The sequence below is a fragment of the Pyrgilauda ruficollis genome, unplaced genomic scaffold, assembly GCF_017590135.1.
Source record: "Pyrgilauda ruficollis isolate IOZ18807 unplaced genomic scaffold, ASM1759013v1 scaffold70, whole genome shotgun sequence".
In the NCBI taxonomy this organism is placed as follows: Eukaryota; Metazoa; Chordata; class Aves; order Passeriformes; family Passeridae; genus Pyrgilauda; species Pyrgilauda ruficollis.
The window spans coordinates 1,975,017-2,001,348 of NW_024528822.1; the positions used below are offsets into that span (position 1 = coordinate 1,975,017).

A 26,332-nucleotide genomic window follows, 5' to 3' on the forward strand; every position below is an offset into this window, starting at 1 on the left:
CCTGGCGGACGCGCTGCTGCCGCAGGGCCCGGCGGGGCCGGGACTGGACGCGCGGCTGTGCCCGCGGTTCTGGCGGCTGGTGCAGGAGGGCCTGACGGAGCGGGACGGGCTGTGCCGCAAGCGGGCCCGCTACCTGCTGAAGCGAGCGCTGGACCTGAGCGGCGGGCAGCGCGCCGAGCTGCGCTGCCCCCCGGACGGCAGACACGGTACGGACGGGCGGGACCGGCGGCGGGACCGGCGTGCGGGGCCGCGAGAAACGCGTGTCCTTGTCTTTTTTCCTTAGAATCGAGTCTGTTTTGGTGGTCTGCTGAGAAGAACGAGCAACTCCTACAGTTTTGGGAAACTTACATTTTGATAATGGAAACTTTGGAAGGAAACCAGGTAGGAGCGCTGTAAAATCTGTACCCAGTCTAGGCAGACGTGCTGCCTCCCTTGTGGCATGTGTGAATGTTTGTGTAGGGCGCAGTGTTTCTAGTTTTAATGATCGAGAATGTCTAAGTCAATGTTAACTGGGATACTTTTGTTTCAACTCTTAAATACTTAAAGCACAGTATGTGTCATTCACTGGGAGTAAATTCAGAGATCTTCTCTGTCATGGGAATACATCTGGATAATGCAGTGACAGAAACTTGGGGTGCAGGTAATTGCAAGACCAGGGTAACCAGCTTGGTGGAAAATCCGGTGATTGCACTTATTACCTCTTTGGCAGAGCAGACTCTGTATGGTAAAGTACCTTGGGTTAAAAACATTCTGTGACTCCAGTGTACTCAGCAGAAAGATTCCTGTTGACTTCAGGCTTCTACGGCTGTATGGTATTGTGGTAGTGTGCCCATCTCCGTGTACTTATTTTATGTTATTTGTACATGATTATGTCCTGTAACTGGGATGCTATTAATTTAAATGTTTAATTTTAGATGTGCTGTTTTAATTCTGAGGAATAGAATGGTTATTAGTATTTTTCTTAAAATATGGTATCATTGAAGTTTTTTTCAGTGCTAAACTGCGACTGAGTGTTGCATACCACAGGCTTTGCAGTTTTTTTTAAATGTACTTTTATTGTCAATTGCTATATTAATACTATTGATAGTAAATTCTAGTCCAAGTAACTGACAGCTCCTGGGTTTGAGATAGAAACTATTTATACCTGATTTCCGTTTCAGATCCACGTCATAAAGCCAGTATTACCAAAACTAAACAGTTTATATGAGCTTGCCATATCAGGGGATAAAGGTAAGATGGAACTTTTTCTACTTAATCTCTTAAATATTTGTTTTCTTCTTCTGTTTCAGTAGCGGCTTTCTGTAATGTTCTCTTTCTCAAGTTAGGTGTTTTCTGGATGGCTGTTCAGTCAGCTAAGTTACACTTCTCTGTTTTCTTCTTCTGTTTCAGTAGCAGCTTTCTGTAATGTTCTCTTTCTCAAGTTAGGTGTTTTCTGGGTGGCTGTTCCAGTTTTTGTGGGTTTGCTCTATGTTGATTGTTTGGCAAACCTGGATTGGCAGTGGCCACTCTGCTCTGAGAACCTACCATGTATTTATTGCTTACTATATTGTCTTGAAATACTATTTTTCTGTCAGAAAATTCAAATAAATTGTCCTTTCCCACTGACTTAATATAATGTGAAAATAAAACCAGGGATTTTTGGGGTTGTGGGAAACAATTCACCTGCACAGCTTTGTAAAAGGGGAAAAAACCCCCAACTTAATTTGTTCGAAGTAGGGAGAGAATAAATTAAATGAGTGCTGAGGCATTGTGTCTAGGGCATATGAGCACATGTAATTAGGTAGGGCAAGATGTTAGAGATTTGTAAAGTGGAAATTAATGTGATATTTTTGTGGGTAAATACATTGGTATAAATAGAGTTGCAGGAAGAAGGATGTGGCACTTTTTAGTCATTATAATTTGTAACTAGTAAAGTAGAGAGTAACTTTTGAAAACTGTGAAAATTTTTAAGTTAGATTTAGCAGGGTGTTTTTATAAAACTAATAGCTGTAATCACCTTTTTGAAACGTGAATAGACTATAACATTGTCCAGAATGTCAGTATGTTATGTGTTAGTGTGTCACTGTCATTTCTGTGTCAGTTTAGAAGAATTTCTTTTTTGTAAACAGATTGTTGGCTGTTTCACCCCTCGTGGCACGTGTGCATTTACAGACGAATGTTTGAGAGTGAGAATAAAACGTTGACAAAAGAAGGAATTCTTCATTTTCTGGAGCTTTATGAAACAAAGCATCTTCCAAATTCACTTGGTTTCTCAGAGGTAAGGGTGTTACTGTTACTTGCCACAGGAAACAAATGTTCTAATTTGTAACAGATCTTAACGCTAATTTCTTCAGTAGTTGGAATTGGACAAATTCTGCCTCTGTAGCATAATTAGTGTATTACTGTATCCATAAAACCCCCACACTTTAATATTTCTTCCCACATAGAGAATATTTTAAAGCTTAAATTTGGGGGTTTTTTGTTACTCTCATATGTGTATTGACTGTCCAACCAGCCTATACTTTAGTAAGGGATGATCTACATTATTCTGTTTAAACTTCATAGGAGTATTCCCCTCAGAGGTTAACATTCCTGATTTATACAAATTAAGTCAGCATCTTGATGAGTAACTTGAAATAGTCAACCTTACTATGCATCCTAAGTATTTTTAGCTGTGTTGGCTCTTTGTCATTCTTCTATTTAATGTCTAAATCTATTTGCTCTGTCTGTTTCCCAAAAGGATTTCTTATTTCCCTGCATCTTTCACAATACTCTGTAAAATGTATTTAGTGGAAAAATCTCTTTTCTTGTTTACTCTGCTTGTCCCCTTTCTCTTTAGTTTCTTCCTCTTTTTGTTTCTGCTATTTACCACTAACAAGAGTATTCTCGAATTTCTGGCTCTGTCCTGTAAAGTCTGGTGAAATAAGTCTGGTTAACTTCTATGTAACAGTGTCTTGCAACTGCACATTTCACCATTGTTCTTGTTTCTTTCTTCAGTTTGTTATTGGACCACTGATGGATGCCCTCTCAGAAAGTTCCCTCTACAGCAGGTAAACCACTGGTTTAATTAATTTATTTGATTTATTGATTGCTGCAAATGTGTTCTAATAATGCTGTCTTAAGTATGTTGGTGAAATCCTAGCTAAAGGAAAACACATTAATAAAAAATGGTGCTGCTAAACTTACTGACAGGGAGAGTTTTTCAGGAAGGATGGGTGTCTGTGAACAAATGAAGTATGGATCTAGTGACAAGACTTGATTTTTGCAATTTTCAATGCTCCTTGGTCACAGTCTTGATCTGGTGGGGGAAGCCCATGAAACAGAGTTTGGTGGATTAATAGGTTCATTTTTGGGGGGGAGAAAACTGACTGTCACTGGTGATAGTTTGGATTAGGTGATTATGGAGAAAGTGTAGTCAAAATAGGTTGTTTCATCTAAACATGGCAGGACAAATGTGAGCTTTGCAGACTCTTGCATCAGTTACGCATTTCTCTTCTCAGTCTGCAGTACCTTTCCATTGACATGTACGGATGGGAATTCAGAAGGTGAAGCAAATGCTGAGTGTTTCAGTATGTTAGAGCTGTGTTGAATCAACACTTTGTAATCTTAGTCTTCTCTCTTAACTCTGTATTTCTGGTGGAACATGTTGGCATGTGTAGAAGGAGAGTGCATGTTTGAGTATACCAAGAATATACAAAGTTGCTGCAGTTAATATCAAGCTGAGGGAAAGCCATAGAATCTCTTGACTGATGCTCATCCTTAATAGCCAGGATCCTGAGACTTCTCATGAGGCGTAGGTTGCCTCTCTTGGTCTCATGGAGTGTCACTGAATGACATTTGTTTTTGTTCAGAGGCAATTCTAAACATTTGAGATCTGTTAGATGTTAGATTGAATCTGTTACATCTAATCCTGAAGCTGTTAACATGCCGGTTGTGTAATTAATGTTTTAAAACCCAACAGGACACCAGGTCAACCAATAGGAGCCTGTCCTCCTTTGGGAATGAGGTTACAGAAGTTTTTGGCTACTTATCTCACTCTTCTTCCAGAAGAAGAAAAAGGTATGTTTCAGTTTCACCTTTATGTTTTTTTAAATAAGGAATAAAAGCTATGGAGCTGCTTTTGGTGTGTTATGTGAGTGTTTACTTGAGAGAAAAAAGGAATAATTGTCCTAACAGTGGAGTTTCCAGAGAAAAGGTCTTCAGGAACTTTAAGGTGTCTTGTAGTACAAAGCTGCAGAATTGTTCTAGTGGCAAAATGAAGCAGATTTGCTTTTTATTAATGGAAAAATAAAAAGTCCAAACAAGCTCCTAAGATCTGAAGTGAACAGTACTTGGAGATTCTTTTTTCTTTATCTGCCAGACTTTTTTAGTCATGACTTGTGTAGTGACACATCCAAAAGGGCCAGACCAAGGGCTAAAACAGAGTAAGGATTCTTTCATTGTGAGGTTGGGTGGAGGAAGATTTCTGAGGCTGTTCCAAGTTTTGATGCTAGTGTATGCTAAAATGAAGGTGACCAGAAGTTAATACCTGGTCTAATCGGGTCAAATCAGGGTGGAATCAGGTCTCTGCAGCACCCTATGTGTACAGGTATATCCTGGTATATATTTGTAATGCCATAGATGCCCTATTTCTCTGCCCTGTCCCAAGGCATGTATTTTATTAAACAGGGGGCTGTGGTGGGGCATCCTGAAATGGGTAGCCTGGTTCCACAAACTGTGGATGTGGCGGCTGGTTGAGAATTGCTCTGCCCATCCAGCATCCATTTAACTGGCTGAATCACTATAGTCAGTTATATCACAAACTCAATGGCAACTTAAATAAGGCATCCTTTAGTACTCAAAACAATCGAGTTAAAATTCCATTCCTGAACATGGTGATTAGTGCAGATGACCAAAGTCAAAATTAGGTTTATTTCTGTTTGTCTCTGAATCTTGTCACCTTACTGACAGACTTCTTTGGAATGTGATTTTTTAAATTGAAATAATTAGGAAATTACTCTGTTACCTTTCATTTAATTGTCAGAAATTACAATAACACTCTTCTGCTGGAGTTCATGTTATTTAAAAGCACTGGAGAGCACAAAATCACTCAGGGTTCTTTTGTTTACTTTTATTTTAAGGTAGCTTCCTGTTAAAATTTATTCGGAAGATAACAAGTAGGCATTGGTGTGCTGTTCCTATTTTGTTTCTTTCTACGGCTTTGGCATCTATCCCTGCATGTAAAGTACTTGGTGCTGAAGGACTTCATGCTTTAAGGTAAAATATATGCTGCGTTGTGTTCTTACAGCCTTCTTCCAAAGAAATGTGCTGACAGTCTGGAGAGCCAGAATTAGATTCATGTTTGTTATTTCTGAAGCGATGGTTGTGCATAGGAATATAAGGTTCTGTCTCCTTTATGTCTAATTTGCAGAGGAAAGCAATTCAAGAACCAGTGTATTTATATCTCTGTATGAAGTTAAATAACCCTGAGTTTTTGAATTTTAGATCTTCATAATTTCTATTTTTTTAGAATAATTTTTCCCTGGTCTCCCACAGTTCCTGGTTGATATATATCACACTTTTCTAGTTACATTACAGCCTGGTTTAATTGCAGTTGAGGCTATATCAGGGGACAGCCCTCAATGCTGGAAACTGAAAGATTTTTAAATAAAAGTCTACATAAAAGTTCTTGGCCTCACTATGGACCTTAATCACACTGATATTTCCTAAGTGTCTGCTTTCACCTCCTAGAGCCACTAAAAATCAGTTGTCATTCCAGCTTAATCCAATTGGAGCATTTAAATAAAATCTTACTGGTGGTTGAAGGAATATTGAATAGAAGCAGTTTACAGAGAGAAAAAAAAGATGTTGGACATGCCTTTGCTGATAAAAGATCACTGAAAGTTTCTTTCAGTTTTTTGAGTGAGATTTTGATGGCAAACATTGTAGCTAGCTACAAATAGAAATGCTAATATTGAATTACCAGTCTGAACTGATGTGATCATGGGGATTGTTCCTTTAGTTTTTGTTTTGTTCTTTCTTCTCCCCCTTTTTGTTTTTGTTTAGGTTTATGCTCATCCAGTTTTTATTATCAGTTTTTGAAAGTACATTTGACAGTAATCTTGGTTCTGGATTGTTTGTGGTCTGATCAGGCAGTATTTGTGCCACATTTAATAGCATATGTCCATTACATGCAATCTAATGTATTTTGAATGGTTAATAATTAGAAAATACACGAAAACGTTTACATTTTTAAGTGTGTGATTTACACAGTGTGTATTTTTCCTCTTTGCAGAGATGTCCTCCAGTGTACTATGATTACACATCAGATTTTGTTGCGTGGAGCTGCTCAGTGCTATCTTCTTCAAACAGCTGTGCATTTGACAGATGTGGTCAGTTTGGGGCTTTGTGTTTTGTTTTATTTTTTGCTTTTTCTTTCTCCTTGATGTTCTAGAAACACAGTGACACTTCCAGGGCCAGCAGTAATCAAAAATTGTTAAATACGGTATTTATACTGATATTGCTGGATTTGGAAATTTTTTTAGTGACTGTTTAAATTGTGCTATGTAAGTATGGTATGCTTCTGTTACCTTTGGTTTTCCATCAGAAATATTCTTTTTCATTAGGTTTTATTAGTTGATGTTTTATTGTAGGGTTTTCATGTGGTAGTTAGCGTAACAGGATATTGTTCCATATCCACTTATCCAGTTTATCCATATATAAACTCAGGTTTTAACAGATAGAAACTAAATAGACTTTCCTGTAGTTCCTAATAATAAAAGTATTCATGATACCAGAATGATAAAACAACTGTTAGTGCTGAAATAGCAGGGCTGTGCTTATTCAGTAGTCAAAGTATTCATGTTTTTTTGGTTTATAGCTAGCTTTGTAAATAAGTAGTCTTCCATCTTCCATGTTGTATGCTATGGCTATAAACCTGTCTGAATTTCTCTTTAGAAATGCAGAAGTAGTACTTATGAGTGACTCTTAATCATTTACCTACATTTATTTAAAAAGTGTCATCAGTGAGTAGCACTATTCTTACAGTCATTCATTTATTTTCAGATAGACTTTAATACTTGGGAAAATTAAGTTTTGTTCCTTGGTACTGATAAGTTGGTCCCAAAGAGGCAGAAATGAGTCTGAATCACAAAAAGGAAAAAGTAAATTTCTTCTAATGAAACTTGCCAGATAAAAGCAAACTTCTTGAGTTGTCATATAGGTATTATTTGTTGTATATTTTGTTGGCATCTATTGTATCATATTAATTTCTTCAGGAGAAAGTGTCCTTCCCAGAAGTTTCAAGCTTTCTTCTGTCCCTTAGACCAGAGGAGTCCCTAAGGAGAGATACTTTGTTATGGACAGAGGTGAGAACTGAAACTGGTTTTATGTTCATCAAAGCCATCACTGGTAGAAATAATAATATCACTGGCAGGATAATCTCAAAGGGAAAAATGTGCATACCATGTAGAGTGAGATTGTAAATTTTCACAGGATATGTATTTTATGTCTTTGCAAGATGTAAAATGCTGTGAATGAAAGTTCAAAGATGAAATCATTTTTTATGTAGTATATACTAGAGCCAGCTGATCATGTAGCCATAATTTTTGGTTATTTGTACAGCCGTATGTAATGATAAAGTGATTTTTTTGCATAGTGTCTTCTTGTCATGTATATTGTACATTTCATCTTGCTCCATTCATTTTTGGCATACAAGTTAAAAAAAAAAAAAGTTGGTCTCACTAGATAACACTTGATTGGAAGAAACCCTTTTGACATAAGGGAATTTTTACCAGTGTTACTTAATTTTAAGAGTTGTTGTTTTCCTATATTGGTACAACTGACTTTTTGGGGGTGCTGTGAGCTAGCCTCTGGAAGAGCATTTTTCTGTGTGTAGTTAGAAGGGAATAGTCTGCTAAGGCTCGAGGTAGCTCTGGTGGGCACCTCTTGCAGTGTGTGGGTTTGCTGATGTGAGAGTTTGTGTTTAACAGTGCTCTGGTGTGCTGCTGTTAAATCAGTGATGTCAGCGCACAAGGATGTCAGCAGACGTGCTCGAGGAGTAACATACTGTTCTTCATTCAGCTTTGCAGTTGGTTGCAAGTGAATGACAGGTGCTTCAGGAAGTCTGTAACCTCTGATTTTGAACGTCAGGAGACATCATCATTGTGTCAATATGTGCACAGTCTTGTGGGAGAGTACCTTAAGACACCTGCATCTGAAAGTAAGTTGAATGTGTATTAATAAAAAACACTATTTTAAAGAGAATTTTAAAAAAATTTACAACATTCCCTTGGATTTTAGAAAATTTTTTTTTATATTGCACCTGTTCAAGTTCTACCCTACCTGTGTATTCACAATTCTTATGTTTGAACCTTATTTTTTAATTCCATAAATCAAATTTATATTTATTTCCTTTCCTCCATAAGTTAAAGTCCTGCAGTATTAACTGAACATTAAGTCTTAATATTCAGTTTTAATGCTGCCCTGATGCTTGTCCATTAGATTTATTTTGTCACTCTTTTGATGGTGTCTGAAAATTCTGGAATGCAGGGGGCAGAGGAAAGTACAAGGGAGTGTGAACCCATACAGGTTCTGTCACCTTTCTCAGCAGAGCTTTGTAAAATGACCAGGTATTTTTTTGGAGGGAAAAGGGCCTTCCTTGTTCCCTGCCCCATTTTGAATTATTTACAATGTCAGCTTAGTGTCTTCTTTCAGACACATTGAAAAGAATGGCAAATTGGTTTTTTAAAACACTTCAACTTTTGTCTGGCATTCACAGTCATAGTGAATTTTATATAGCTTTATATTGTCAAGAAGTCAAAACTAAACACTTTTAAGTACTATACGTGGAGGAGATAAGAAAGCTAGGTCAGAATTTGGTGATCATAAATAGCTTCAGAAACTTCCTGCAAACCAGGAAACTTGACTGGATTGTCTTACTCTTAGAGAAGTAATAAGCAAATTCTCTCTGTTGATGCTTCAGGGTAAATTTGCTAAAAGTTTTGGCAGACCTTCTTCCTGACATGTTTGTTTAGTCCTTGGTCTATATTATCTGCAATTCCATGGCAAGCATCTGAATTTCACTTGTAAAAAGTGATGTTTGTAATTTAGGTTTTATATGAATCTTAACTAACAGGATGCTCTTTAGAGCGGGGGGAAAAAAAAGAATCACATCCAGCTACTTGAATTGGATCTCCCGAGTGTGTTTTGTTTTCTAAATTCCTGAAGTCAGAAACATACCAGTTAAAAAACCCCTGAAACCAACTTACATACTGCTATTTAAGAATCATTGTATAAGTATGATGATGTTCTGTATAAAAGATTGGTAAAAAGATAAACTTAGTTTTTTATAATTTCCTCTTTACAGAATGGTTCTGGTTCTTTATGTGGTTAGTTCTGTGGTCAAAATCACAGCTGATGTTTCAGATGAAGTATAGTGGAATTATTTTCTTCATTAAATTAATTTGAATATGCTGATATATTTTTTAAAAGTAACGAAAAAGTTTGCCATGAACTGCTACATAATATATCATACTACATAACATATTGCCCAAAATTTATTTGAGCATAAAGCCCAATAGTGTTAGAGTTTAATTTATAGCTAGATAAAGAATACAGAAAAATTGTAGTAATATTAAGTTAGCATTAATTGTTTTTTGTGCTATTAATTTATTTTATAAGTTACAAACCCAGAATTTTAGAAATTAAAGCAAAGGTATTTTTAGTTACTGTGGAAACCTTAAAATATCTTTAATCAGGAGAAAATTGCTTTATGCCTGACTGGTTTGAAGCTAAGCTTGTCTCAACAATGATTCTGTTGGCTGCTGACGTGGAGCAGATGAAGAATAAATACAGGTAAGTATGAAATACCTTATTTTACATTTCTGTCTTTTTCAATCCCCTCACTCCTGAAGGATCCAGTGAAGCCTGATGAAGCTGGGAAGCTGTCCTCTTTTCTCTGTAGACTTTCCATCAGCCTGATCATTCCTTAGGCCTTGTCCAGCTGTTGCTGCAGACGTACTGGGTAACATTCTAAAGATATTTAAGTGTCTTGGAAACGTGTCCTATTTATTTCCATAAGTAACTTCAGCACTTAAGGCAGATACTCAGAAGAAGACTCTCTTTTTAATTTTTGTTTTTGTGTAGTGGAAAAAGCAACATAGAGTGGATTGAACTAGAGGCTTTCTTGAACCCTCTTCTGGATGTCTTGATGAAACTTGGCAGTAATGCTTACATACCAACACTGAAAACAGATAAAAGCCTTCAGCTTCTCTTGAAGTTATTGCAGACCCGTTGGTTAAAATGTTCCAATACGCAAGATGGTTAGTGACATCTTCAGTCTACTGTGTCTTCTGTTCATTACAGTCTGAACTGCAGCTAAGCTACGGCACTGTTTCATGGCTATAGTGTCAAGATAATACTAGCCTAGGAGTGGTAAATGTAAATGTTGGCAATCTGGCATGTCTATTATAAAACCTGAGCTATGGGTCCAATCTTACAGGTATCCTAAGGCCTGGGAATTGAGAATGTGAAAGCCTTCTGAGAAAGCAATTGTTGTCCATTAGGATTAGATTATCAGTTAAAATTTGAAGAGTGTGACTGTATTGCAAATATTTATAGGCCTATTCTTTGCAAATGAATGGATTCCGTAAATCATTTAGACACTTCAGAAGGAAGTAACTCAGAAACCCAGCCTAACCTGCTCCGATGCCACAGGTTCAGCCAGAGTCTTCCCTGCGTGAACAAAGTGATCCTGCTGGACATCCTGTTTTCTGAGTTGACTGGTAGTGGTGCTTCCTGAAATACAAGCCTGGTGATCTGTCTCTCTGGGAGTGTTGCCCCCCACAGATGGAGCACTGTAACTTTTAGAGCTTTCCGGAGAGTTTGAACAAAAACTATGGAGTCCTTACCTACTCCTTTTGAGAGAACTTGGTCAGTTTGTAACCAGAATAGACCTGAATGTTTTTCCTGAGAGCAAATGAAAAATTGCAGTATTATTTTCATTGAGTTGGGATGCGGAGTGGGAATAGGAGGGGTCTTGGTGTTTGGTTTCTCCTGCCCCAGATTATTTTGGGATTTTTTTTCAGGGTGTTTATAACATGGAATAGAAGAGTAGTTTTGGAGTGAGGAGGTTCCATATCTAGACTCTTATTTGTAACAAAAATAGTTTCAGGTTATATGTTCAGGTTTCCTATACATGTCTAAGTGCAGTCCCAAAATAAATGCCTACCCTCATTTTAACAAGTGCTGTATGCATTCAACCCCCTGCCCCCTTAAATTTTAGCTGTTTGTGTGAAATACTGAGCACTAACGATGCAGGCTGTTCAAGGTGATGTTGGGCCATGGGCTCTGACTGGTGAAGTGGGTTCCTTGAAATGAACTAAACTGGAAGAAGTGTCCACTGAGCTACCACTGTGCATTCAGCCTACAGCACAAGGATAGAACAAGCCTGAAAGAGAACCCTACAAAACACGTGCAAGCGCGTGCTCGTTTTTTAGTATCAATAATGAATAAGTTCCTTGTGCCTCATTTCTTGTGCTTGCTAATGTACCTGCAATGGATTGCTTCTGCTGTGGGGATTTTGACACCTGACATGGCATGTTGAGCTCTGCTAACAGAGTTCCAAAGGTATGGCAGGGCTGGGCACTGCAGTGTCCCCATCCTTTTGAAGGTCCCTAGAGGTGCTCCAGTGCAGCCCATCATCAGTCTTTTCAGAGGCTTTCTGGACTGCATTGTAGTTTTATGTTAAGGATTACTTTTCTTAAAATTATTTTCTACAGTGTTTTTGTGCTTCTTCCTTCTGCACAGGAGAACCAAGTAATAAATATTTTTTTTTCTGCAGCTGTGAATTGACTGAGGTGTGGGGTGGGAAGATGAATGCTGTGTAATACTGAAGTTATGTTTCTGTGTTGATTAAATGGGAGGTGAAAAGTCCTGTTTGTCAAATGGAAAACAGTAAAATGGTAGGGAGTAATGAAGGAATTTAACCTTGTAAAACAAAAGTAATAACAAGTGGGAAGTGTTTTATTTCAGAATATTTTAATGGGGATAGACATGCCTGAAAGGCATGCTGAAATCATCAGCATTCTTCTACAGTTCTTGCTGTCTAAACTGTTGTTAGAGTTCATTATTTTAAACAGTAAGATTTTGGTAATTATTATCTTTTGCTAGTGTCACAGAGCCACTGGTAATGAATTGGGTTTTAATGTCCAACATGCTTATCTGAAGATTTTGTGTATATAAATTGCAGAAGATGTTTTAGTGATTTGAGACTCATGATTAAACATGATGATAATCTGACATAATTGAACTGTTGTTTCTAAACAATTTAAGCATTAGAAATGTAGTCCAATGAGCCATTTTAGTAGGGAATGTTGAAAATAAGTACAATATGGATTTGGAACTTCTGGAAATATTTCCCTTTATATTTTTACTTTTTGAAGGCCTTCCATTTCATAATGGTTTTGCTACATGAAATGTTAGGGTTAACTCCAGAAAGAAACAGCAGCTGTAGCCGCTGGGTAGTTCTCCTAAACACTGAAACCGACTGGTATTTTTAAAAAAAGGTGGCTAATGCAGAGTATTTTACTCTGTTTTCATACTGAGATGTTACTTCCTTGGCTTTCAGCTAGTCCTTACCCTTGAAACACAGACTGTAGTGTGTTTGTGGTTAAATATGTTTTACAAGGGTGACCTACCTCCCTTGTGTATAAACTTGTGTCTTTGTTTGTGAAATGCTATGTACATGTGGTATACTTGGTAGCCTAGCCTTTTCTTGTGGACAGTATCACATTTTGTCATAGTTTTGTATTTTCACTTACAGTGTTAAGCCTGGAAGCTACTGGGCTAAAATGTTGCAAGATTGCAGTATTTCCAAAGTTGAATTTTTTCTTAACATCAGAAAAAACAGACCAACAACAAACAAGCCCCCAAAACCAGTTTTCAAGTCTATAAATATTGGGAATGGAAAAGTATATATTTTTCTCACATAAAGTTAATTGCTGGATATGAAAGCTTTTGGTATTTATTAAAGACTAAGTTCAATAATAAGCTGTTTGTGCAGAGGGTTAGGAGTAGGACAGAAGCGTGCATTAAAAATTGGGAAGTTGGACTGTGGCTTTCTGGTCTTTTGTGGGTTTTGGTTCACTAATACATTGTGAATCTCAGGAAATAATATAATCTGGTTTGATTCTTTCAGCCTTATGGCTTACACTGTGAAAGAATACAGAGGTGTTTCAAGTTATTTTTAGGTATTTGAGTACTGTTACTGTATAACTGTGTAACATAAGCAAATCTGCATGATAAAATAAAATTCTTAAGGGAATTGTGTTTCTGTATATATACTTTTTTTTCCCTCCACACAGATGAAGTACTGTTCTTTATCTGGAAATCTCTTGTGACACCTGTGGAGAGTATTCTTGAATTTGTTCTCCGACGGCTTACTACCAATGAGTTAAGCACTGTAAGTAACAATCATGAGACATGCTTTGGTGTGGTTCTGCTTGTTAGTTTGATTTACCAGTGTTCCTAAAGTTCATATAAAATCTTTGAACACCTAGAAAGTCAATTTGCATAGAAACACTTGTTAAGTTTTTTGAATGGGCACAGTAAGAAGGAAAAAAGAAGTGTCTTCAGAAGTAGTGTTTAGTGTCTGTAGTCTGCATTTCTTCTTTCTTTTTAAATCTAAAGAAATCATATAGTAAGAGATCCTGAGTATCATGTGCTGCTTAATACATGACTAGTTTAGCTGTAGATGTAAGTTGTTAGTTGTTTGGAGGCTTTTAGTACTCAGCCTGGTTATCATCTTACTTGACTATCTTACACTGTTTGCTCATTGCTGTGCCCAGTGTTTTCGAAGTTTCTACCCCAAAGAAACCTGAGACTTTTTAGGCAAAGCAAAAGTTAGAGTTGCATCAGGAGAATGGCATCTGAAAGTCAGTTTTAAAGATTTAGAAGTTAATAACCTCCCCCGAACAAACCCCAAAATTAAAAGTTGTTCCATTGCAATGACAGTTGTAGTTTTCCTTCTGCTATCGTTGTTACCAGTAGTTTTGTTTCTGATTTTCAGTTTAATTTTCCTCCTCTCACTGATCTGGATTGTGGTTGTTTCCTCACTTTTAGGTTGGCGACTTGGATCGTTGTGATCTGTACTTGGCTTTAATTCCAGAGATGGTGAATTTGTGCTTGAAAGTCAACTGGAAGAAAATGTCATCTATCAAGAATTTCCTTTCATCCCTGATAAATGCATCTATTCGTAATCTTCAGGAGAGAAATTCTGAAAAGGTAATTTAACATTATTTACAACAATAAAAATTAATATAAAACAAGCCAATAAGTAGTAATTAAAACATATGCTAATAATTCTGCTAATATGCAGAATTTAGATTCTGCATTAATAATTGTATAGACATACTATAAAAATAAATTAACATACAGTTACTTATTTCTATTGTGATGTTTATAATGCATTATATAATGTGAAATTAAATAATAGTTTGTGTGAATGAGTATGTGCATATATATTCCCTAACACACATGTCTTTATTTAGCAGTGTAATATGAATGTATAATATTTGTAGCTAAGATTTTTAGTACTTTGGTTTTTTTTTATATTGCATTATTTAGAAGTCTGTATAGCTAAAGTAAAATTTTTACTGTAATCTTGAAACATGTACTCAAAGACTTTTTTTCCTCAAATATGAACTAATCTTACTGATCCAGTAATTATTAAATGAAAATATCTTTTGTGTTTATTGACTTCAAACCTGGAACATACAGAGAAAAAGAAACTCCAGAACCCAGCATTGCTTTGGCATTTTCATATAGTTTTGTTGATTGTCCCATAGTCCTATGTGGTAGGCTAATATATCTGAAATAAATACGTTTTCAAAAGGTAAAGAAACATTAATAACTTCATGAAAATGGAGATTTAACTTAAGATTTGTTGGGCAATATAAAGTTTGGTCTTATTATTTGGTATTACAGTTTTGTTCAAGAACAGTTAATAACACCTTAAAAGAGTGTAAGTATTTTATTAAGTAGGTTTGTGTTTTAAGGGAACAGTACTAAAAAACAATACTTAATTTTATTTTTTTCCTTAATTTATGTGAATTATATACATTTTCCAGTAGTTTCAAAGTAAACATTTTCTGGTTCAAACTTAGCATTTACTGGGGGCCTTTACCAACTTATTTGGAATTTGGGGGAGTTATATTTTCATGGTGGTTTCTTCAGCTGCATACAAAGTAACTCTTCAGTTTCAGAAGAAAGAAGAAAATGCTGAGTAACTACAGATAAGAAAAGTCTTCCCTGTGCTCTAGATAGCCAAATGTAACTTGGAGATATTTAAATAACGTCAAGGTTTTCTTACTATACAGGCATTATATGCTTCTTGGCTTTTTTTTTAATGGGACTTTTAATTTCATGCCTCTTATGAATTTATGTGTTTATCACACAAAATAACCATGGCATGGTTGTGATCTTTTGGGTGCTTGGAGCAGCTAGTGTGTGGTATTGCAAATTTCAGCCACTGTGTTGGGCTTCTGATTAAGTAGACCCACATCTTTTCTTCTACTTGCTCTCCAGCAATGTGTGTGAACTGTTACCTGGCAAGACAGGAGAGTTCCATCACAGCCATGCTACCTGCACTTAATGGACAAGTGACTGTAATTTGGAAAATTTATGCTTCTGTCAGTGCTTGTAACTTGTGAGCGTTTGTGCTGATCCAGCCCAAGCCAAGCTGAGTTAGGCTCAGGGGAAGAAATACAAAAGTAGAAGGATGCAGAGTTTTTACCTTATGATGTCTGTGGTGATGCCAAGAGGAGAATTATTAGAAGTACGTTATTAGTAGGTTATTTATATTGCGTGAGATGTTGGTGTGTGTTTGTTCATGTATGGTTTGGTTTTGCTTAGGAGCCGAAGGTTAAGGAACAAATTAGAAAAGTAGCTAGCATGGCTTCACTGGCAGCTGTGTGTGAGATCATGGATGGAGAGCTAAAAGCACACCTGGAATCTCTGCCTTCTGTGGATGCTCTGAAGAAATTAATTTCCTTTTCTCAATTGAATGAAATATTAAAGAAGCCATCTTATATTGAAGAAAAAAATAGGTATGTCTGCTAAAGCCTCAGTAATTCTCTAGAACATACTTGATTAATGTGAAGCAATGGTTAAGATGTTGGCTTTTCCCGTTCTTTCACAACTTCTTGCTAAGATAAAAAGGAAGAATTCTGTACACAAACTATTCACTGAGTTGCTTTTTTGTCTTAACATCCAGGTTTTGGAACATTAAAGCAGCCGTAATTGATCAGACCAAAGGTTCTTTTGTTAAGTCCTCTAGTTCTGTGAAGCCAGAGCTGTCTATGAGCACTGCTTACCCTTAGGCCAGATTAAAAATATATATATATATATATATCTATACACACTGCAGAAAGCCATGACATGTAACACTGCTTACCCTTAGGCCAGATTAAATATGTATATATACACTGCAGAAAGCCATGACATGTACACAAGCAAGTTTAAATGTAAATTATTTACTGTTGGGAAGGGAAACCCAGAGGAAGCCAGAGAGCCAAATCCCAGATACTTGGGTAACAAAAACCACAGCCAGCACATAGTGATGTTTCCACTGAATGTTCTCACAGGGGTTTGACTGATGAGACTAAGCCCATTACTGATTTCTCTCTTTTAAAAGCCACGTCATTTTTAGATTTCTTTTCCATGTACTTGTCCACTCTTGCCTTGAATTGTATAAATCTTAGCACCTTGAAACAATGCAGTGAGTTTGTACAGTTAAGCACTCCCTGGTGGAGTAGGAATGTGCAGGATAAACTTAGCACAATATTTATTTAAGAAAAGTATTTTTTTCACAGCTTATGTGAAGAAACAACTTCTCAAGGATGGGGGAAGATTGTTGCACGCTATGTTCGTGACCAGTGGATTTGCCTCCGTTTTGTTTTAAATTCATTTGCAACACTGGCTCAAGGGAATGAAGAAACTTCAGTAATGTCATTGTCTACAGCTGAAAGGTCGAAAGAAATTCTACAGTCTGCATTAGAAGCCCTATCTATTCTTCCTTCAGACCAAGTTTCACCTGTGTTTGACTGCATGAAAATCCTTGTTCCCAAGGTAAAAGTTCAACCTGCACAGTATTAATAGTTTTTGGTTGGTTTTTTTGTTAAATGTAACACTTTCTTATCTCTTTATTTACAGCTTCTGGACTCATCAGAGGCTCTCTGCGTAGAAGCATTTGATTTGGCTTGGAAAATTATATCCTCTTTGAGCAACACCCAGCTAATATTTTGGGCCAATCTAAAAGCTTTTGTTCAGTTCATCTTTGATACTGAGGTTCTAGCTGTTGCTGCAAGTGCAAAAGGTCAAGCATATACCAAAATAAAAGAGGTCAGTTTCAAGAATTCTTCTCTTTTTTTTTTTTTTTTTTTTTTTTGAGAAGGGAACATAAATTTTGTTTGGATGTGAAAATGTATTTTATGGTTTGTTTTCCCTTCAGCTATTGCTGTGAAGTTTTCATTTCTGCAAAGGCCCAGATTTGAGAGTGTTAAGATAAAAGACCTGAGAATAAGATTGAAGATAAACAAATACACTGTTTCATCTTGTGGCACAGAAAATGAAAAGTACTGTGTCTTTGTTTTTTTAGACTGTTCAGTGTCTTCTGCATGCAGTAAAATTAGGTGTTTTCATTTATTTTATTTTTACGTAAAAATAGAACTCCTCTTCCTCTTGACTATTTTGTTTAGGATTTGACACCTGAACTCTCATAAGCTATTAATATTCTGGGAAAATTATGCCTTTTTCTAATAGTTTACTCTTTGTGAAAATGCTGTCTTAGATGAAAAGTTAGAACAGTTCATAACTTCGTAGATGCTATTGAATAAAGCATTTTTACTGTTTCTTTAGAGGCTTCTTTTCCTCTCATGGTCCAGGTGGAGAAAACAAAAAACACACAGTCACCTTAGAGTTCAGTTTAATACTGCATGGTAGGCCTGCTTCAAGATTTAAGAAGAAGAAAAATGCAGTTTTTATTATTCTTTTGTAAGATTTATGCAGCATGGTGTTCTTTTTTTGGTTAAGTCCAGAAAACTGTATGCAGCACTGGGATGCTGGTTCCTATTGGCTTTACACACTGCAAAGTTGTTAGCTGTTTCTTTTTGCGTAATCTTTCTTGGGGATTTTTTTTTTCTTTTTATTCCCCTCTAAGCAGGGCAGTCCACAGTGAGTGCAAGACTTTAACTAGGGCAGTAATACATTGTGAATTATCTACCAGTATATTTGTCTGCTTAGATTTAGTACCACATGTGCTGCTTTCCCCTTAGCACAAAAATCACACTAGGAGGGGTTGCACTTTTCCTTTGAAGTCACCATAAGTAGCCCTGTCCTGGTGTCACACTCATAACTGTAAGTAATAGCAAATGTCTCAAATTTATTTTCAGCCCAGACACACCAAAATTGTTTTTAATAAAATACAGAAAGATGGACATTACCTAGCTATTTAAAACTGCTGTGATATGTCCATATTAGCCTTAATTACCTTGAAATGTAGCCCCATTTATTTTCTCTTTTTTTTTTTTTTTTTTTAACTTGCTACAAATGAATGTTGCCATTCTCTATTTTAAACACTTTGTATTTGTGGTCTCCCTGTGGACCCAAGCCAAAATTAGATATGTATGTAAAGATGGTAAATTCACTTCCATTGTAGAAGTTGGTTGGCTTTCACTTTTAATGAATATCTGTAACAGCTAATTGTATGCTCGGTGTTGCAATAACTAATGAGCTATAGTTAGTATTTTATTTTTCTTGATCTTAAAACTTGGTTAAATTCTTACAATTGCTGCCTTAACTTCAGCATTAGTATTTCAAGCATTATGTAAGTTGTGTTTTGCCAATGTTGAGAGAGTTGAGTCTGTGTGACAGCTATCCCATTGTCTGCAGTGGGACGTACCATGACAGCAGGCATCAAGGAGCTAATGAAGGTCTCCTATACTTAACAAAGGGCATCTGGTCGAGCCACCTTCTGCCCCTTCATAAGAAAATGAAGATAAAGTTCCCAAGCAAGTGCCTACTTATGTATATTCTTATTCCAGTCCTCGGCAGTCCCTGTTGCCATTGCCCTGCTGTGCAGTGGCTGTGTAGTTGTAGCTAAAGAGAAGAAAATATGGACCTGCGTGATGCTCACTTGTCACAGAAGCACAATTTAAATTTTGTCTACCACAGTGCACTCTGTCTTTTTGATAGTTGGAAGGGATGGAACAAAGGGGTATTTTTGAGACAAAAAAGGGACTAGTGCTATGGTAATACCGAGAAGGTCTTCCACAGAAGGTGCCCGGAGCACTGTGTTCTTTAGCTTAATTTCTTCTGCTGCACTCTTCTTTTTTCTTTGTGATTATTCTTATGTTAATTATGCTAGAACTTAAATATATTAAATTTCTTTTGTGTGTGCTGAACTTTTACTACATTAGTGAAACAGTTGAAAAAAATTTCAGGATTGAGAAATGCATAGTAAATGCTGTGCTGCTTCCCTACAGGTGAAACAATAACTTAATTTTGGAATTACTAGGAAAGTTACAATGCCTGTCTTTGCAATGGAAAATAGGTTTGAATTCTTGGTAAAAACCCCACATGCTTCTAGTGTAGAGTTTTCTTTCCAGCAAGTGTTCCTCCAGACTGCATTGCAGTATTTCAGTTTTAAGTTCTTCCTGAGCTTCTTGGTGCTTTAATGCTTAGTAATTCAGAACAACTTTCTCTGAAAAGCCAGCATTACTGTCAAAGAATTGTCACATTATCAAAACTGTCATTTCAATGCAGGGAAGCAAAGCAGCTTTATCTATTAGGAGCTATTACACCTTCTGAAAAACCATTTTCATGGACAGCTCTAACTGATGTCTGAAAAGGAATTCTTAGAAAGCCTTACCTGTTCATTCTGCATCTCCACCGTCTCCCAGATGCTTGTAAATTCTTAGAAAAAAATTTACTTTGTAAGTGAAATTTACTCTTGCACTTACCCTAGGAAGGAAAAGAAATATTTTGGGGCCATTCATCTTGTTTTGTTTTGCTTTTCTTTTTGCAGAAGCTTTAGACAGCAGTTTCAAATATGGTAGATGTGCCCTCCTTTAAAATAAAAAATAAATGCTACAAAGACACTTTTGCACTTTAACTTAAATATGAACTTTGACATGAATGTAATCCTCCTTAAAGAACAGAACTAGTGATATGGTAACTTATGTAAGAAATTTTGGTTAATGTTTAATTTTTTTTCCTAAATTGGTAAGGATTGATTAGAACACTAGGTTTGTGCTCGTGAAGTAAACTCTGGCTCATTTGTTCCACTTATCAGGAGATTTGTTTAAAGCATCTGGCATTTTATCTGTTTAAACAAAGATCAGTTCTGGTTTAGAAGTATATACTGGGCCAATTGTTGCCCATTCACCTGCTCTTATATCAGGGAATTATAAATAGATTGAAGACCGCATTAACCTGAACAGAGATAGGATGTAAAAGACCATGAGGCCTATTAAAATAGATATCACTGCAGTTTTATTCTAACAGATCTGGCACTTCTGAAAACTAGATTTTGAATCTTTTATTTCTTATTTTCAGATAATTTTCAAGCTCATAGATCTGTCCACTACAAAGACTGGAGTCTTCAATGTAGTCCTTAGTCATTGTTGTCAGTCTTGGATATTTTCCACTGTTGATGAGAGAAGTGCCTTGACAAATGCTTTCTTAAATGCTGGAAATTATAGTGAACTTATCACTGAGGCTTGTGTCTTTGGAACTGTATTTAGGAAAGATCAAAGGTATATAAAAAATATTTGTGATTTATCTATTTTAAAATGTGTGTTTTTTTTTTCCTTTTAAACTTTAAGATGACTATTGAAAAACTGAAAACAGATTTTGTATGTTACTCAGCTAATTTTGTTGCTTTGTCTTCTTTCATCTCTGAAGACACATTCAGGATGTGCATGCCTTCATAGAAAATCTTGGAGAAAAATGTGCAGCAAATGTTGTTACAGAAAGGTAATGCTTTTGAGTATACATCTTACAGTATTTGGTGTGAATTGTGTCTTTGTCCTGGTTGATGCTCTGAGAGGAAAGATGCTGATTTTGAAGTCAGCTGCTTATCATACCATCATAGGATATCATGAGTTGGAAGGGACCCACAAGGAATATATTCATAACCTTTTAAAATACTGGTGAAAGGGTTGTACATCACATTATATTCATAATTCAAATACAAACTGTAGAAAAGTGGATTTTTAGGAAAATATATCTCACTTGTTAATCTGACTGTGGCTGAAATAACTACTTCCTCATTGTCTCACATCAATAAAGTCATGCTTTTTGGGATGCTGAGCTAATACATACCTTGTCATTGTGAGAAAGACAGTTAAGAAACTCAGGTTTTAATGCAGCCAGATTTTGAGCTTGGCTTGTTAACATTGGTTGCAAGCCTTTTTCTTGTGTCTACTGCCAAAGGCTCTGCCTCCTGCCTTTGAAATGAGGATGTTTGCTACTGGATTGTTGAATTTTCTTATAGTTTCACTCCCATTTTTATTCAGTGGAAGAAAGTCAGAGAAAAAGTTCTGTCACCTTGTATTCAGAAATTTTAGTAGTGTATAAAACCTGAACTTCTAAAAAAAAATCTACTGCAAAAGTTCACTACTCCTGTATTTTCTCCAAGAGCTTTTTGGTAATCATGTATTTTCTTGCGATGCTCTGCAGCTGTCACAACCTATAATGTCATTAATTTTACACTTGCCATTAATTATTCTGGATGTCTGTACTTAACTAACAGGAATGAAGTGTTGTTTGGGATTGGATATTTGTCCAAACCATAAGCATAAGTTAGTTGTTAAAAGATTACAGTTTACAGGCACAAAATTTCAAAAGTTTCCTGATGCAGCTTTTTCTATACAAAAGTTTTTTAAACACCTAGATGTTACTGAAGAACTCTAGATACATGTTATAAAGAACTCTAGATAGACTCAGGATTGTGAACTCACTAATTTTTTTCATCCAGTGATGAATAGATTTTAAACAGATTTTAAAATTCCAGTTCTGGGTATTTGCATATTGTCTCACTGTAGACAACTTGATGGCTGTATGTTCCAGATTATATCTGATGCTTTTTTATAATTTAGGAATTACCTTTGTCTAAACAAGTAGAGTTTGATTTTTATTTTTATCAATATTTTACAGTACAAATCGAGATGATCACTACGTTCGCATTTGTGCTGTTAAATTTCTGTGCTGGTTGGATGGATCAAATACCTTGCATAAGACGTTTATGGAAGACATTTTCATCAAATTACTTGATAAGGTAAAATTAATTGCTCTTGGTGTATAAATGCACAACTAGTAACATGGAAAATATTTACAGTTGACAGGATGCATTTATGTTTGTGTAGCCTCTCTAGATTTGCTGAGTAATACGGCTTTCTTCATTGTGAGAGAGAGGTTAATTCAACCAGAATAGTAAAAATTGCCTTTTGGATTTATTTCTCTCTTTTTAGTGGATATTTTAGCTTCCTGGAACATTATCAAAATTGTAACCATTGTTCCATTACAAATATTCCTTTAGGCTGCATTCTGAAGCACTGCATTTCACTTTAACTATTGCAGACTACCTCTTATATTGAGAGGGCTATTGTCTCCTCAGAATATCTTTATAGATAGAAATAATGGAGAAGGTTGGGGTCCAATTTTTGTTTATATCATAGCTGCTTATGCATTGTCAGGAGTCTAAAGTCAGTGGCAAATGACTGCAGCTGCTATTAGAACATCACCCATACGTTCTGAAGAACTAGGAATGGGTGGGCCCCTCATTCTCTCAGTTAAGTACTGCAGAGAAATTATTAATATTTGTGTTGTGAGATCGACCAAGCAGTGAAAAGTGAGCTTTAGTAGATATTTGCTTATGATATTATTTAATTATAAGCTTCAAAATTTAATTCTTAATAAATTAAGTAAATATATTTTCCTAGGCTTATGTTCAGTGCTGCTCCTAGCTGTGTAGTAGATGCTGCTTTCTTAGTACAGAAAAGTGTATTTACATGTATTCAAATTTAAAGGAAGAATACGCAGTAAACCTTTTAATTTTCTTTCAGGATGAACTGGTATCCAGATCTAGAACACGCTATTATGCAAACTCTTTGCAGCATAGAATTAAAAACCGAGTATGGCAGACACTCTTAGTTCTTCTCCCAAAGCTTAACCAGGTATTGCTTTTTACTATTAATTTTTAAATAAATAAATAAGTACCTACTTTCAAGACCTAATGTGGTGTCATGCAAGCTGCATATGTTAAATTACAGCAGGATATAGAAGGCATGTAATCTGTGGCTGATGTGGAAGTTCCATGTTGTAGAAGTTGTGTTGTTTAATTCTTTGTCTGAAGTCATGGATTTATCATGCATTTCTAGAGGACACTGCAAACTGATTCTTCGATTTGTGAATTTTAGGAGGCCACATTGTTCCTGCTAAAGCTAACTAAAAATTTGTGCTGACTGTCTGATTGAAAACTTTTCATTTAGTAAAAACGTTGCTAGTTTATGAACAGTCAAGAAATGGACAAGTGTTACTTTCATCAAATGCTGCTTCATAAGAAAATATTTGAGAAGTATAATAAAGAAATTACATGGTTTTAAAATGTTTTCATTTGCATCTTGAAAAATATATCTAATACTATGATAAAGGGGAGAATGTTCTTTTATTTAAATTCTTTTTCTTCATGGAAATAACTCTAATGATATACTAAAGGATTGCCTGATTTTGTTTTCTCAGACTTTTTTGTGTGGAACTCTTGACAGAGTTTTTCAGGCTGGATTCAGTAATAATCAGGCATCTGTGAAATACTTCATAGAATGGATTGTTATCTTGACTCTACATAGGTATCCCCAATTCCTTCATAAATTCTGGGATTGCTTTTGCTATGTAAGTAAGACCTTTGGCATTCATTTGAAGAGTAATTTGAACAAAGAGGGTACAGTTTGTCACCCCATACCTTATTTTTTGTGTGTTCCAGTCTTCCTTTAAAAGCAGTGGGCTGCTGAGCAGTTTAGCTAGTGATTCTGAGCAATAATCTGAGACACTTAGAAATTTGCGACCTAAAAATGGCCAAAGGAAAGTCAATTCCTCCTGTTGAGAGATTTCCTTTCATGATGTTTTATTCTGGGCAGAGTGGAGCTGGCATAGTGAGTCAAGAGTAGTCCTATATAAGAGCCTTCAGGACCACATGGATGCCCTAGATCCTCGCCTGAAGGTCCAAGTTACTTGTGGTTTCCACAGCCCACCTTTGTCTTTTTTGTCCCATCCTCTTTGTCAGCGAGAACATGACTTGCATAATACGTATTCAGTTTGCAGCTTTTAGTACAGACTTCTCTCACGGTGGAGTTCTGTAATGAGATTTTAGAACTGAAGCAGGGTTTGAGTGATGATACCCTAAAGTTGTGAAAGGGTTGACTGAGGAGAGCTCGAGCTGTTGGAATTTGCTGTCCTTTTAGCAGATGATAATTTGTTGGATCAAAAGTGATTTCATGCTGATAACAAATGTATTAAATCACAGTGGGCCCATCCAGACCATCAGAGCAAGCAGCAAACACGTAGATTTATGAGAAGGGAATACGGATTGCATTTTCAGAGGCTCTCCTGGTGTTGAGCAATACATTTAGTGCAGGTGGCTCAGTGTGCAACTGCAGTGTGAGCTGCAGACTGAGCTCTGGGTAGCAGGAGCCCCAGGCAAGAGGCTGTGGAATGGTGCTGACCTTTTGCATTCCTGGGGGAATACAGTGAACTTGGCTGAATTTTAGCTGACTTATACCACTATGTACTTCATTCTGATTGGTGTGTTAGTAAAAAGCAAATAACGTGTTAGGAAGAAGGAAATCCTAATAATATCAACCTTGTATTTTCAGAAATTTGGCTGTGGAAACACATAGATTTTTAATAGTGTTATTATTATTGCATGTGCATAACATGGTGTGAAAATGCATAAAGTATAAAATCATTTTATAGATGCATATTTATTGTTACATTCTTTTTTACTTACTACATACTTTTACTACTATTTTTACTTTAGGATGAAGAAAAGCTTAAAAAAAGCATCTGCACATTTTTGTCAGTGTTGGCCCACTTTGACATCATTCTTCAAAATACCTCAGAGAAGGTACATCTCTGTAAGAATGTTCATTCTTTATTCACTTCCAGTGCATATACAGAGTTCTGAATTGAAAACAGACTGCCAAAATGGTTTAAATATCTCTTTAATGCTTACTTCCTACTAAGGTATCCTTTGTTATGCAAAACACTACTTCTTCCTGTCAGCTCTGTAAAATATTGGACTTAGGAAAATTAGCTAACTTAGCAGGTGTTCTGGATACATAGAGCCTGATTACCTGTGAAATTTTCTAGAATAGCTACTCTGGTTTTAAGTAAACATGTGGATGCACCTGGGTTTGTTTTTCTTGCTGCTCTTTTAATCAGAAGTATGTAGAGGTTTCCTTATAGGCAGAATTATGATTTCTGAAGCAAATGAATACATTTTCAAAGAGCAAGTGATGCTGCAGGTTTTGTCCTCAGTAGATGAAAAGGAGGAAATTAATATAATTTTAAAGCTTCGTGATTTCCAAAGGGGTATCTTTTGAGGAACTTTTTCTTGGGCCACTCATAGCTTCTGAATTGTGCATTAAAATTTGACATGAAAGAAGCTTCTTTGTTTCTTTAGAAGCCAGCTTTGAAGAAAGCCCTCATAGTTGTTCTGCAGTGGTGTTTCAGCCACAATTTCAGCGTTCGGCTTTATGCATTAATTGCCCTTAAAAAAATCTGGGGTATGTGCAGAATGCTGCATGTGGAAGAATATGAAGCCCTGACACCAGTTATTGAATCTAGCCTTCAACAGGTGGAAAACATGCACGGCACAGGGTTAGTAACATTCTTTACAGCTTAACATTGTTCTTCTGAGCCTTTTGCAGCAAGTTATATTTTCTAAAATGGCACTTGATAATTCTTATGGGGTTTTATGGGGGTTTTTATCTATATTTAAAAAGAAGTTGGTGTGCGAAGACACGGTACAGAAAAAGGCAGCAAAGGGAAGTCTTGACTTAGGTTTTTTTGTTTAACAGCTAAAAGCTGACATTGAACCATAGGCTAGTATCCTGTTTCCATGGGATACTTCCTGCCAAACTCACTCCTTTTGATAATAGAATTTGGAGTTGTTTCTTTTGGGCCTTTCTTGAAACATAAGTAAAACTTATTTTCTGAATGCTGTTAATTTTTTAAAAATACTCGTTGAAGTATTTTCTTTCCTATACAAGATACAGTAAATAAATTAGGTTGCTTTATGCCAATCTTACAATTGAAT

The 26,332-nt window shown here is 36.2% G+C and overlaps 1 protein-coding gene across 1 annotated transcript in view; it reads left to right on the plus strand.

The window, feature by feature from the left end:
- The first annotated feature begins 6 nt into the window (after positions 1-6).
- The window catches only part of TARBP1 (TAR (HIV-1) RNA binding protein 1), a 32,090-nt gene continuing 5,764 nt past the window's right edge, over positions 7-26,332 (plus strand). Inside the window, exons 1-24 of the mRNA XM_041485474.1 lie at positions 7-206; positions 284-381; positions 1,161-1,230; positions 2,109-2,257; positions 2,977-3,029; positions 3,941-4,038; positions 5,100-5,235; positions 6,254-6,350; positions 7,236-7,325; positions 8,041-8,179; positions 9,717-9,813; positions 10,105-10,280; positions 13,323-13,420; positions 14,080-14,241; positions 15,871-16,064; positions 16,830-17,085; positions 17,170-17,358; positions 20,572-20,771; positions 20,920-20,991; positions 22,174-22,294; positions 23,082-23,192; positions 23,758-23,907; positions 25,052-25,138; positions 25,697-25,893. Coding sequence (XP_041341408.1) covers positions 358-381; positions 1,161-1,230; positions 2,109-2,257; positions 2,977-3,029; positions 3,941-4,038; positions 5,100-5,235; positions 6,254-6,350; positions 7,236-7,325; positions 8,041-8,179; positions 9,717-9,813; positions 10,105-10,280; positions 13,323-13,420; positions 14,080-14,241; positions 15,871-16,064; positions 16,830-17,085; positions 17,170-17,358; positions 20,572-20,771; positions 20,920-20,991; positions 22,174-22,294; positions 23,082-23,192; positions 23,758-23,907; positions 25,052-25,138; positions 25,697-25,893 — 2,966 coding nt within the window. The 5' untranslated portion in view covers positions 7-206; positions 284-357. The remainder of the gene's footprint in view (positions 207-283; positions 382-1,160; positions 1,231-2,108; positions 2,258-2,976; positions 3,030-3,940; positions 4,039-5,099; positions 5,236-6,253; positions 6,351-7,235; positions 7,326-8,040; positions 8,180-9,716; positions 9,814-10,104; positions 10,281-13,322; positions 13,421-14,079; positions 14,242-15,870; positions 16,065-16,829; positions 17,086-17,169; positions 17,359-20,571; positions 20,772-20,919; positions 20,992-22,173; positions 22,295-23,081; positions 23,193-23,757; positions 23,908-25,051; positions 25,139-25,696; positions 25,894-26,332) is intronic.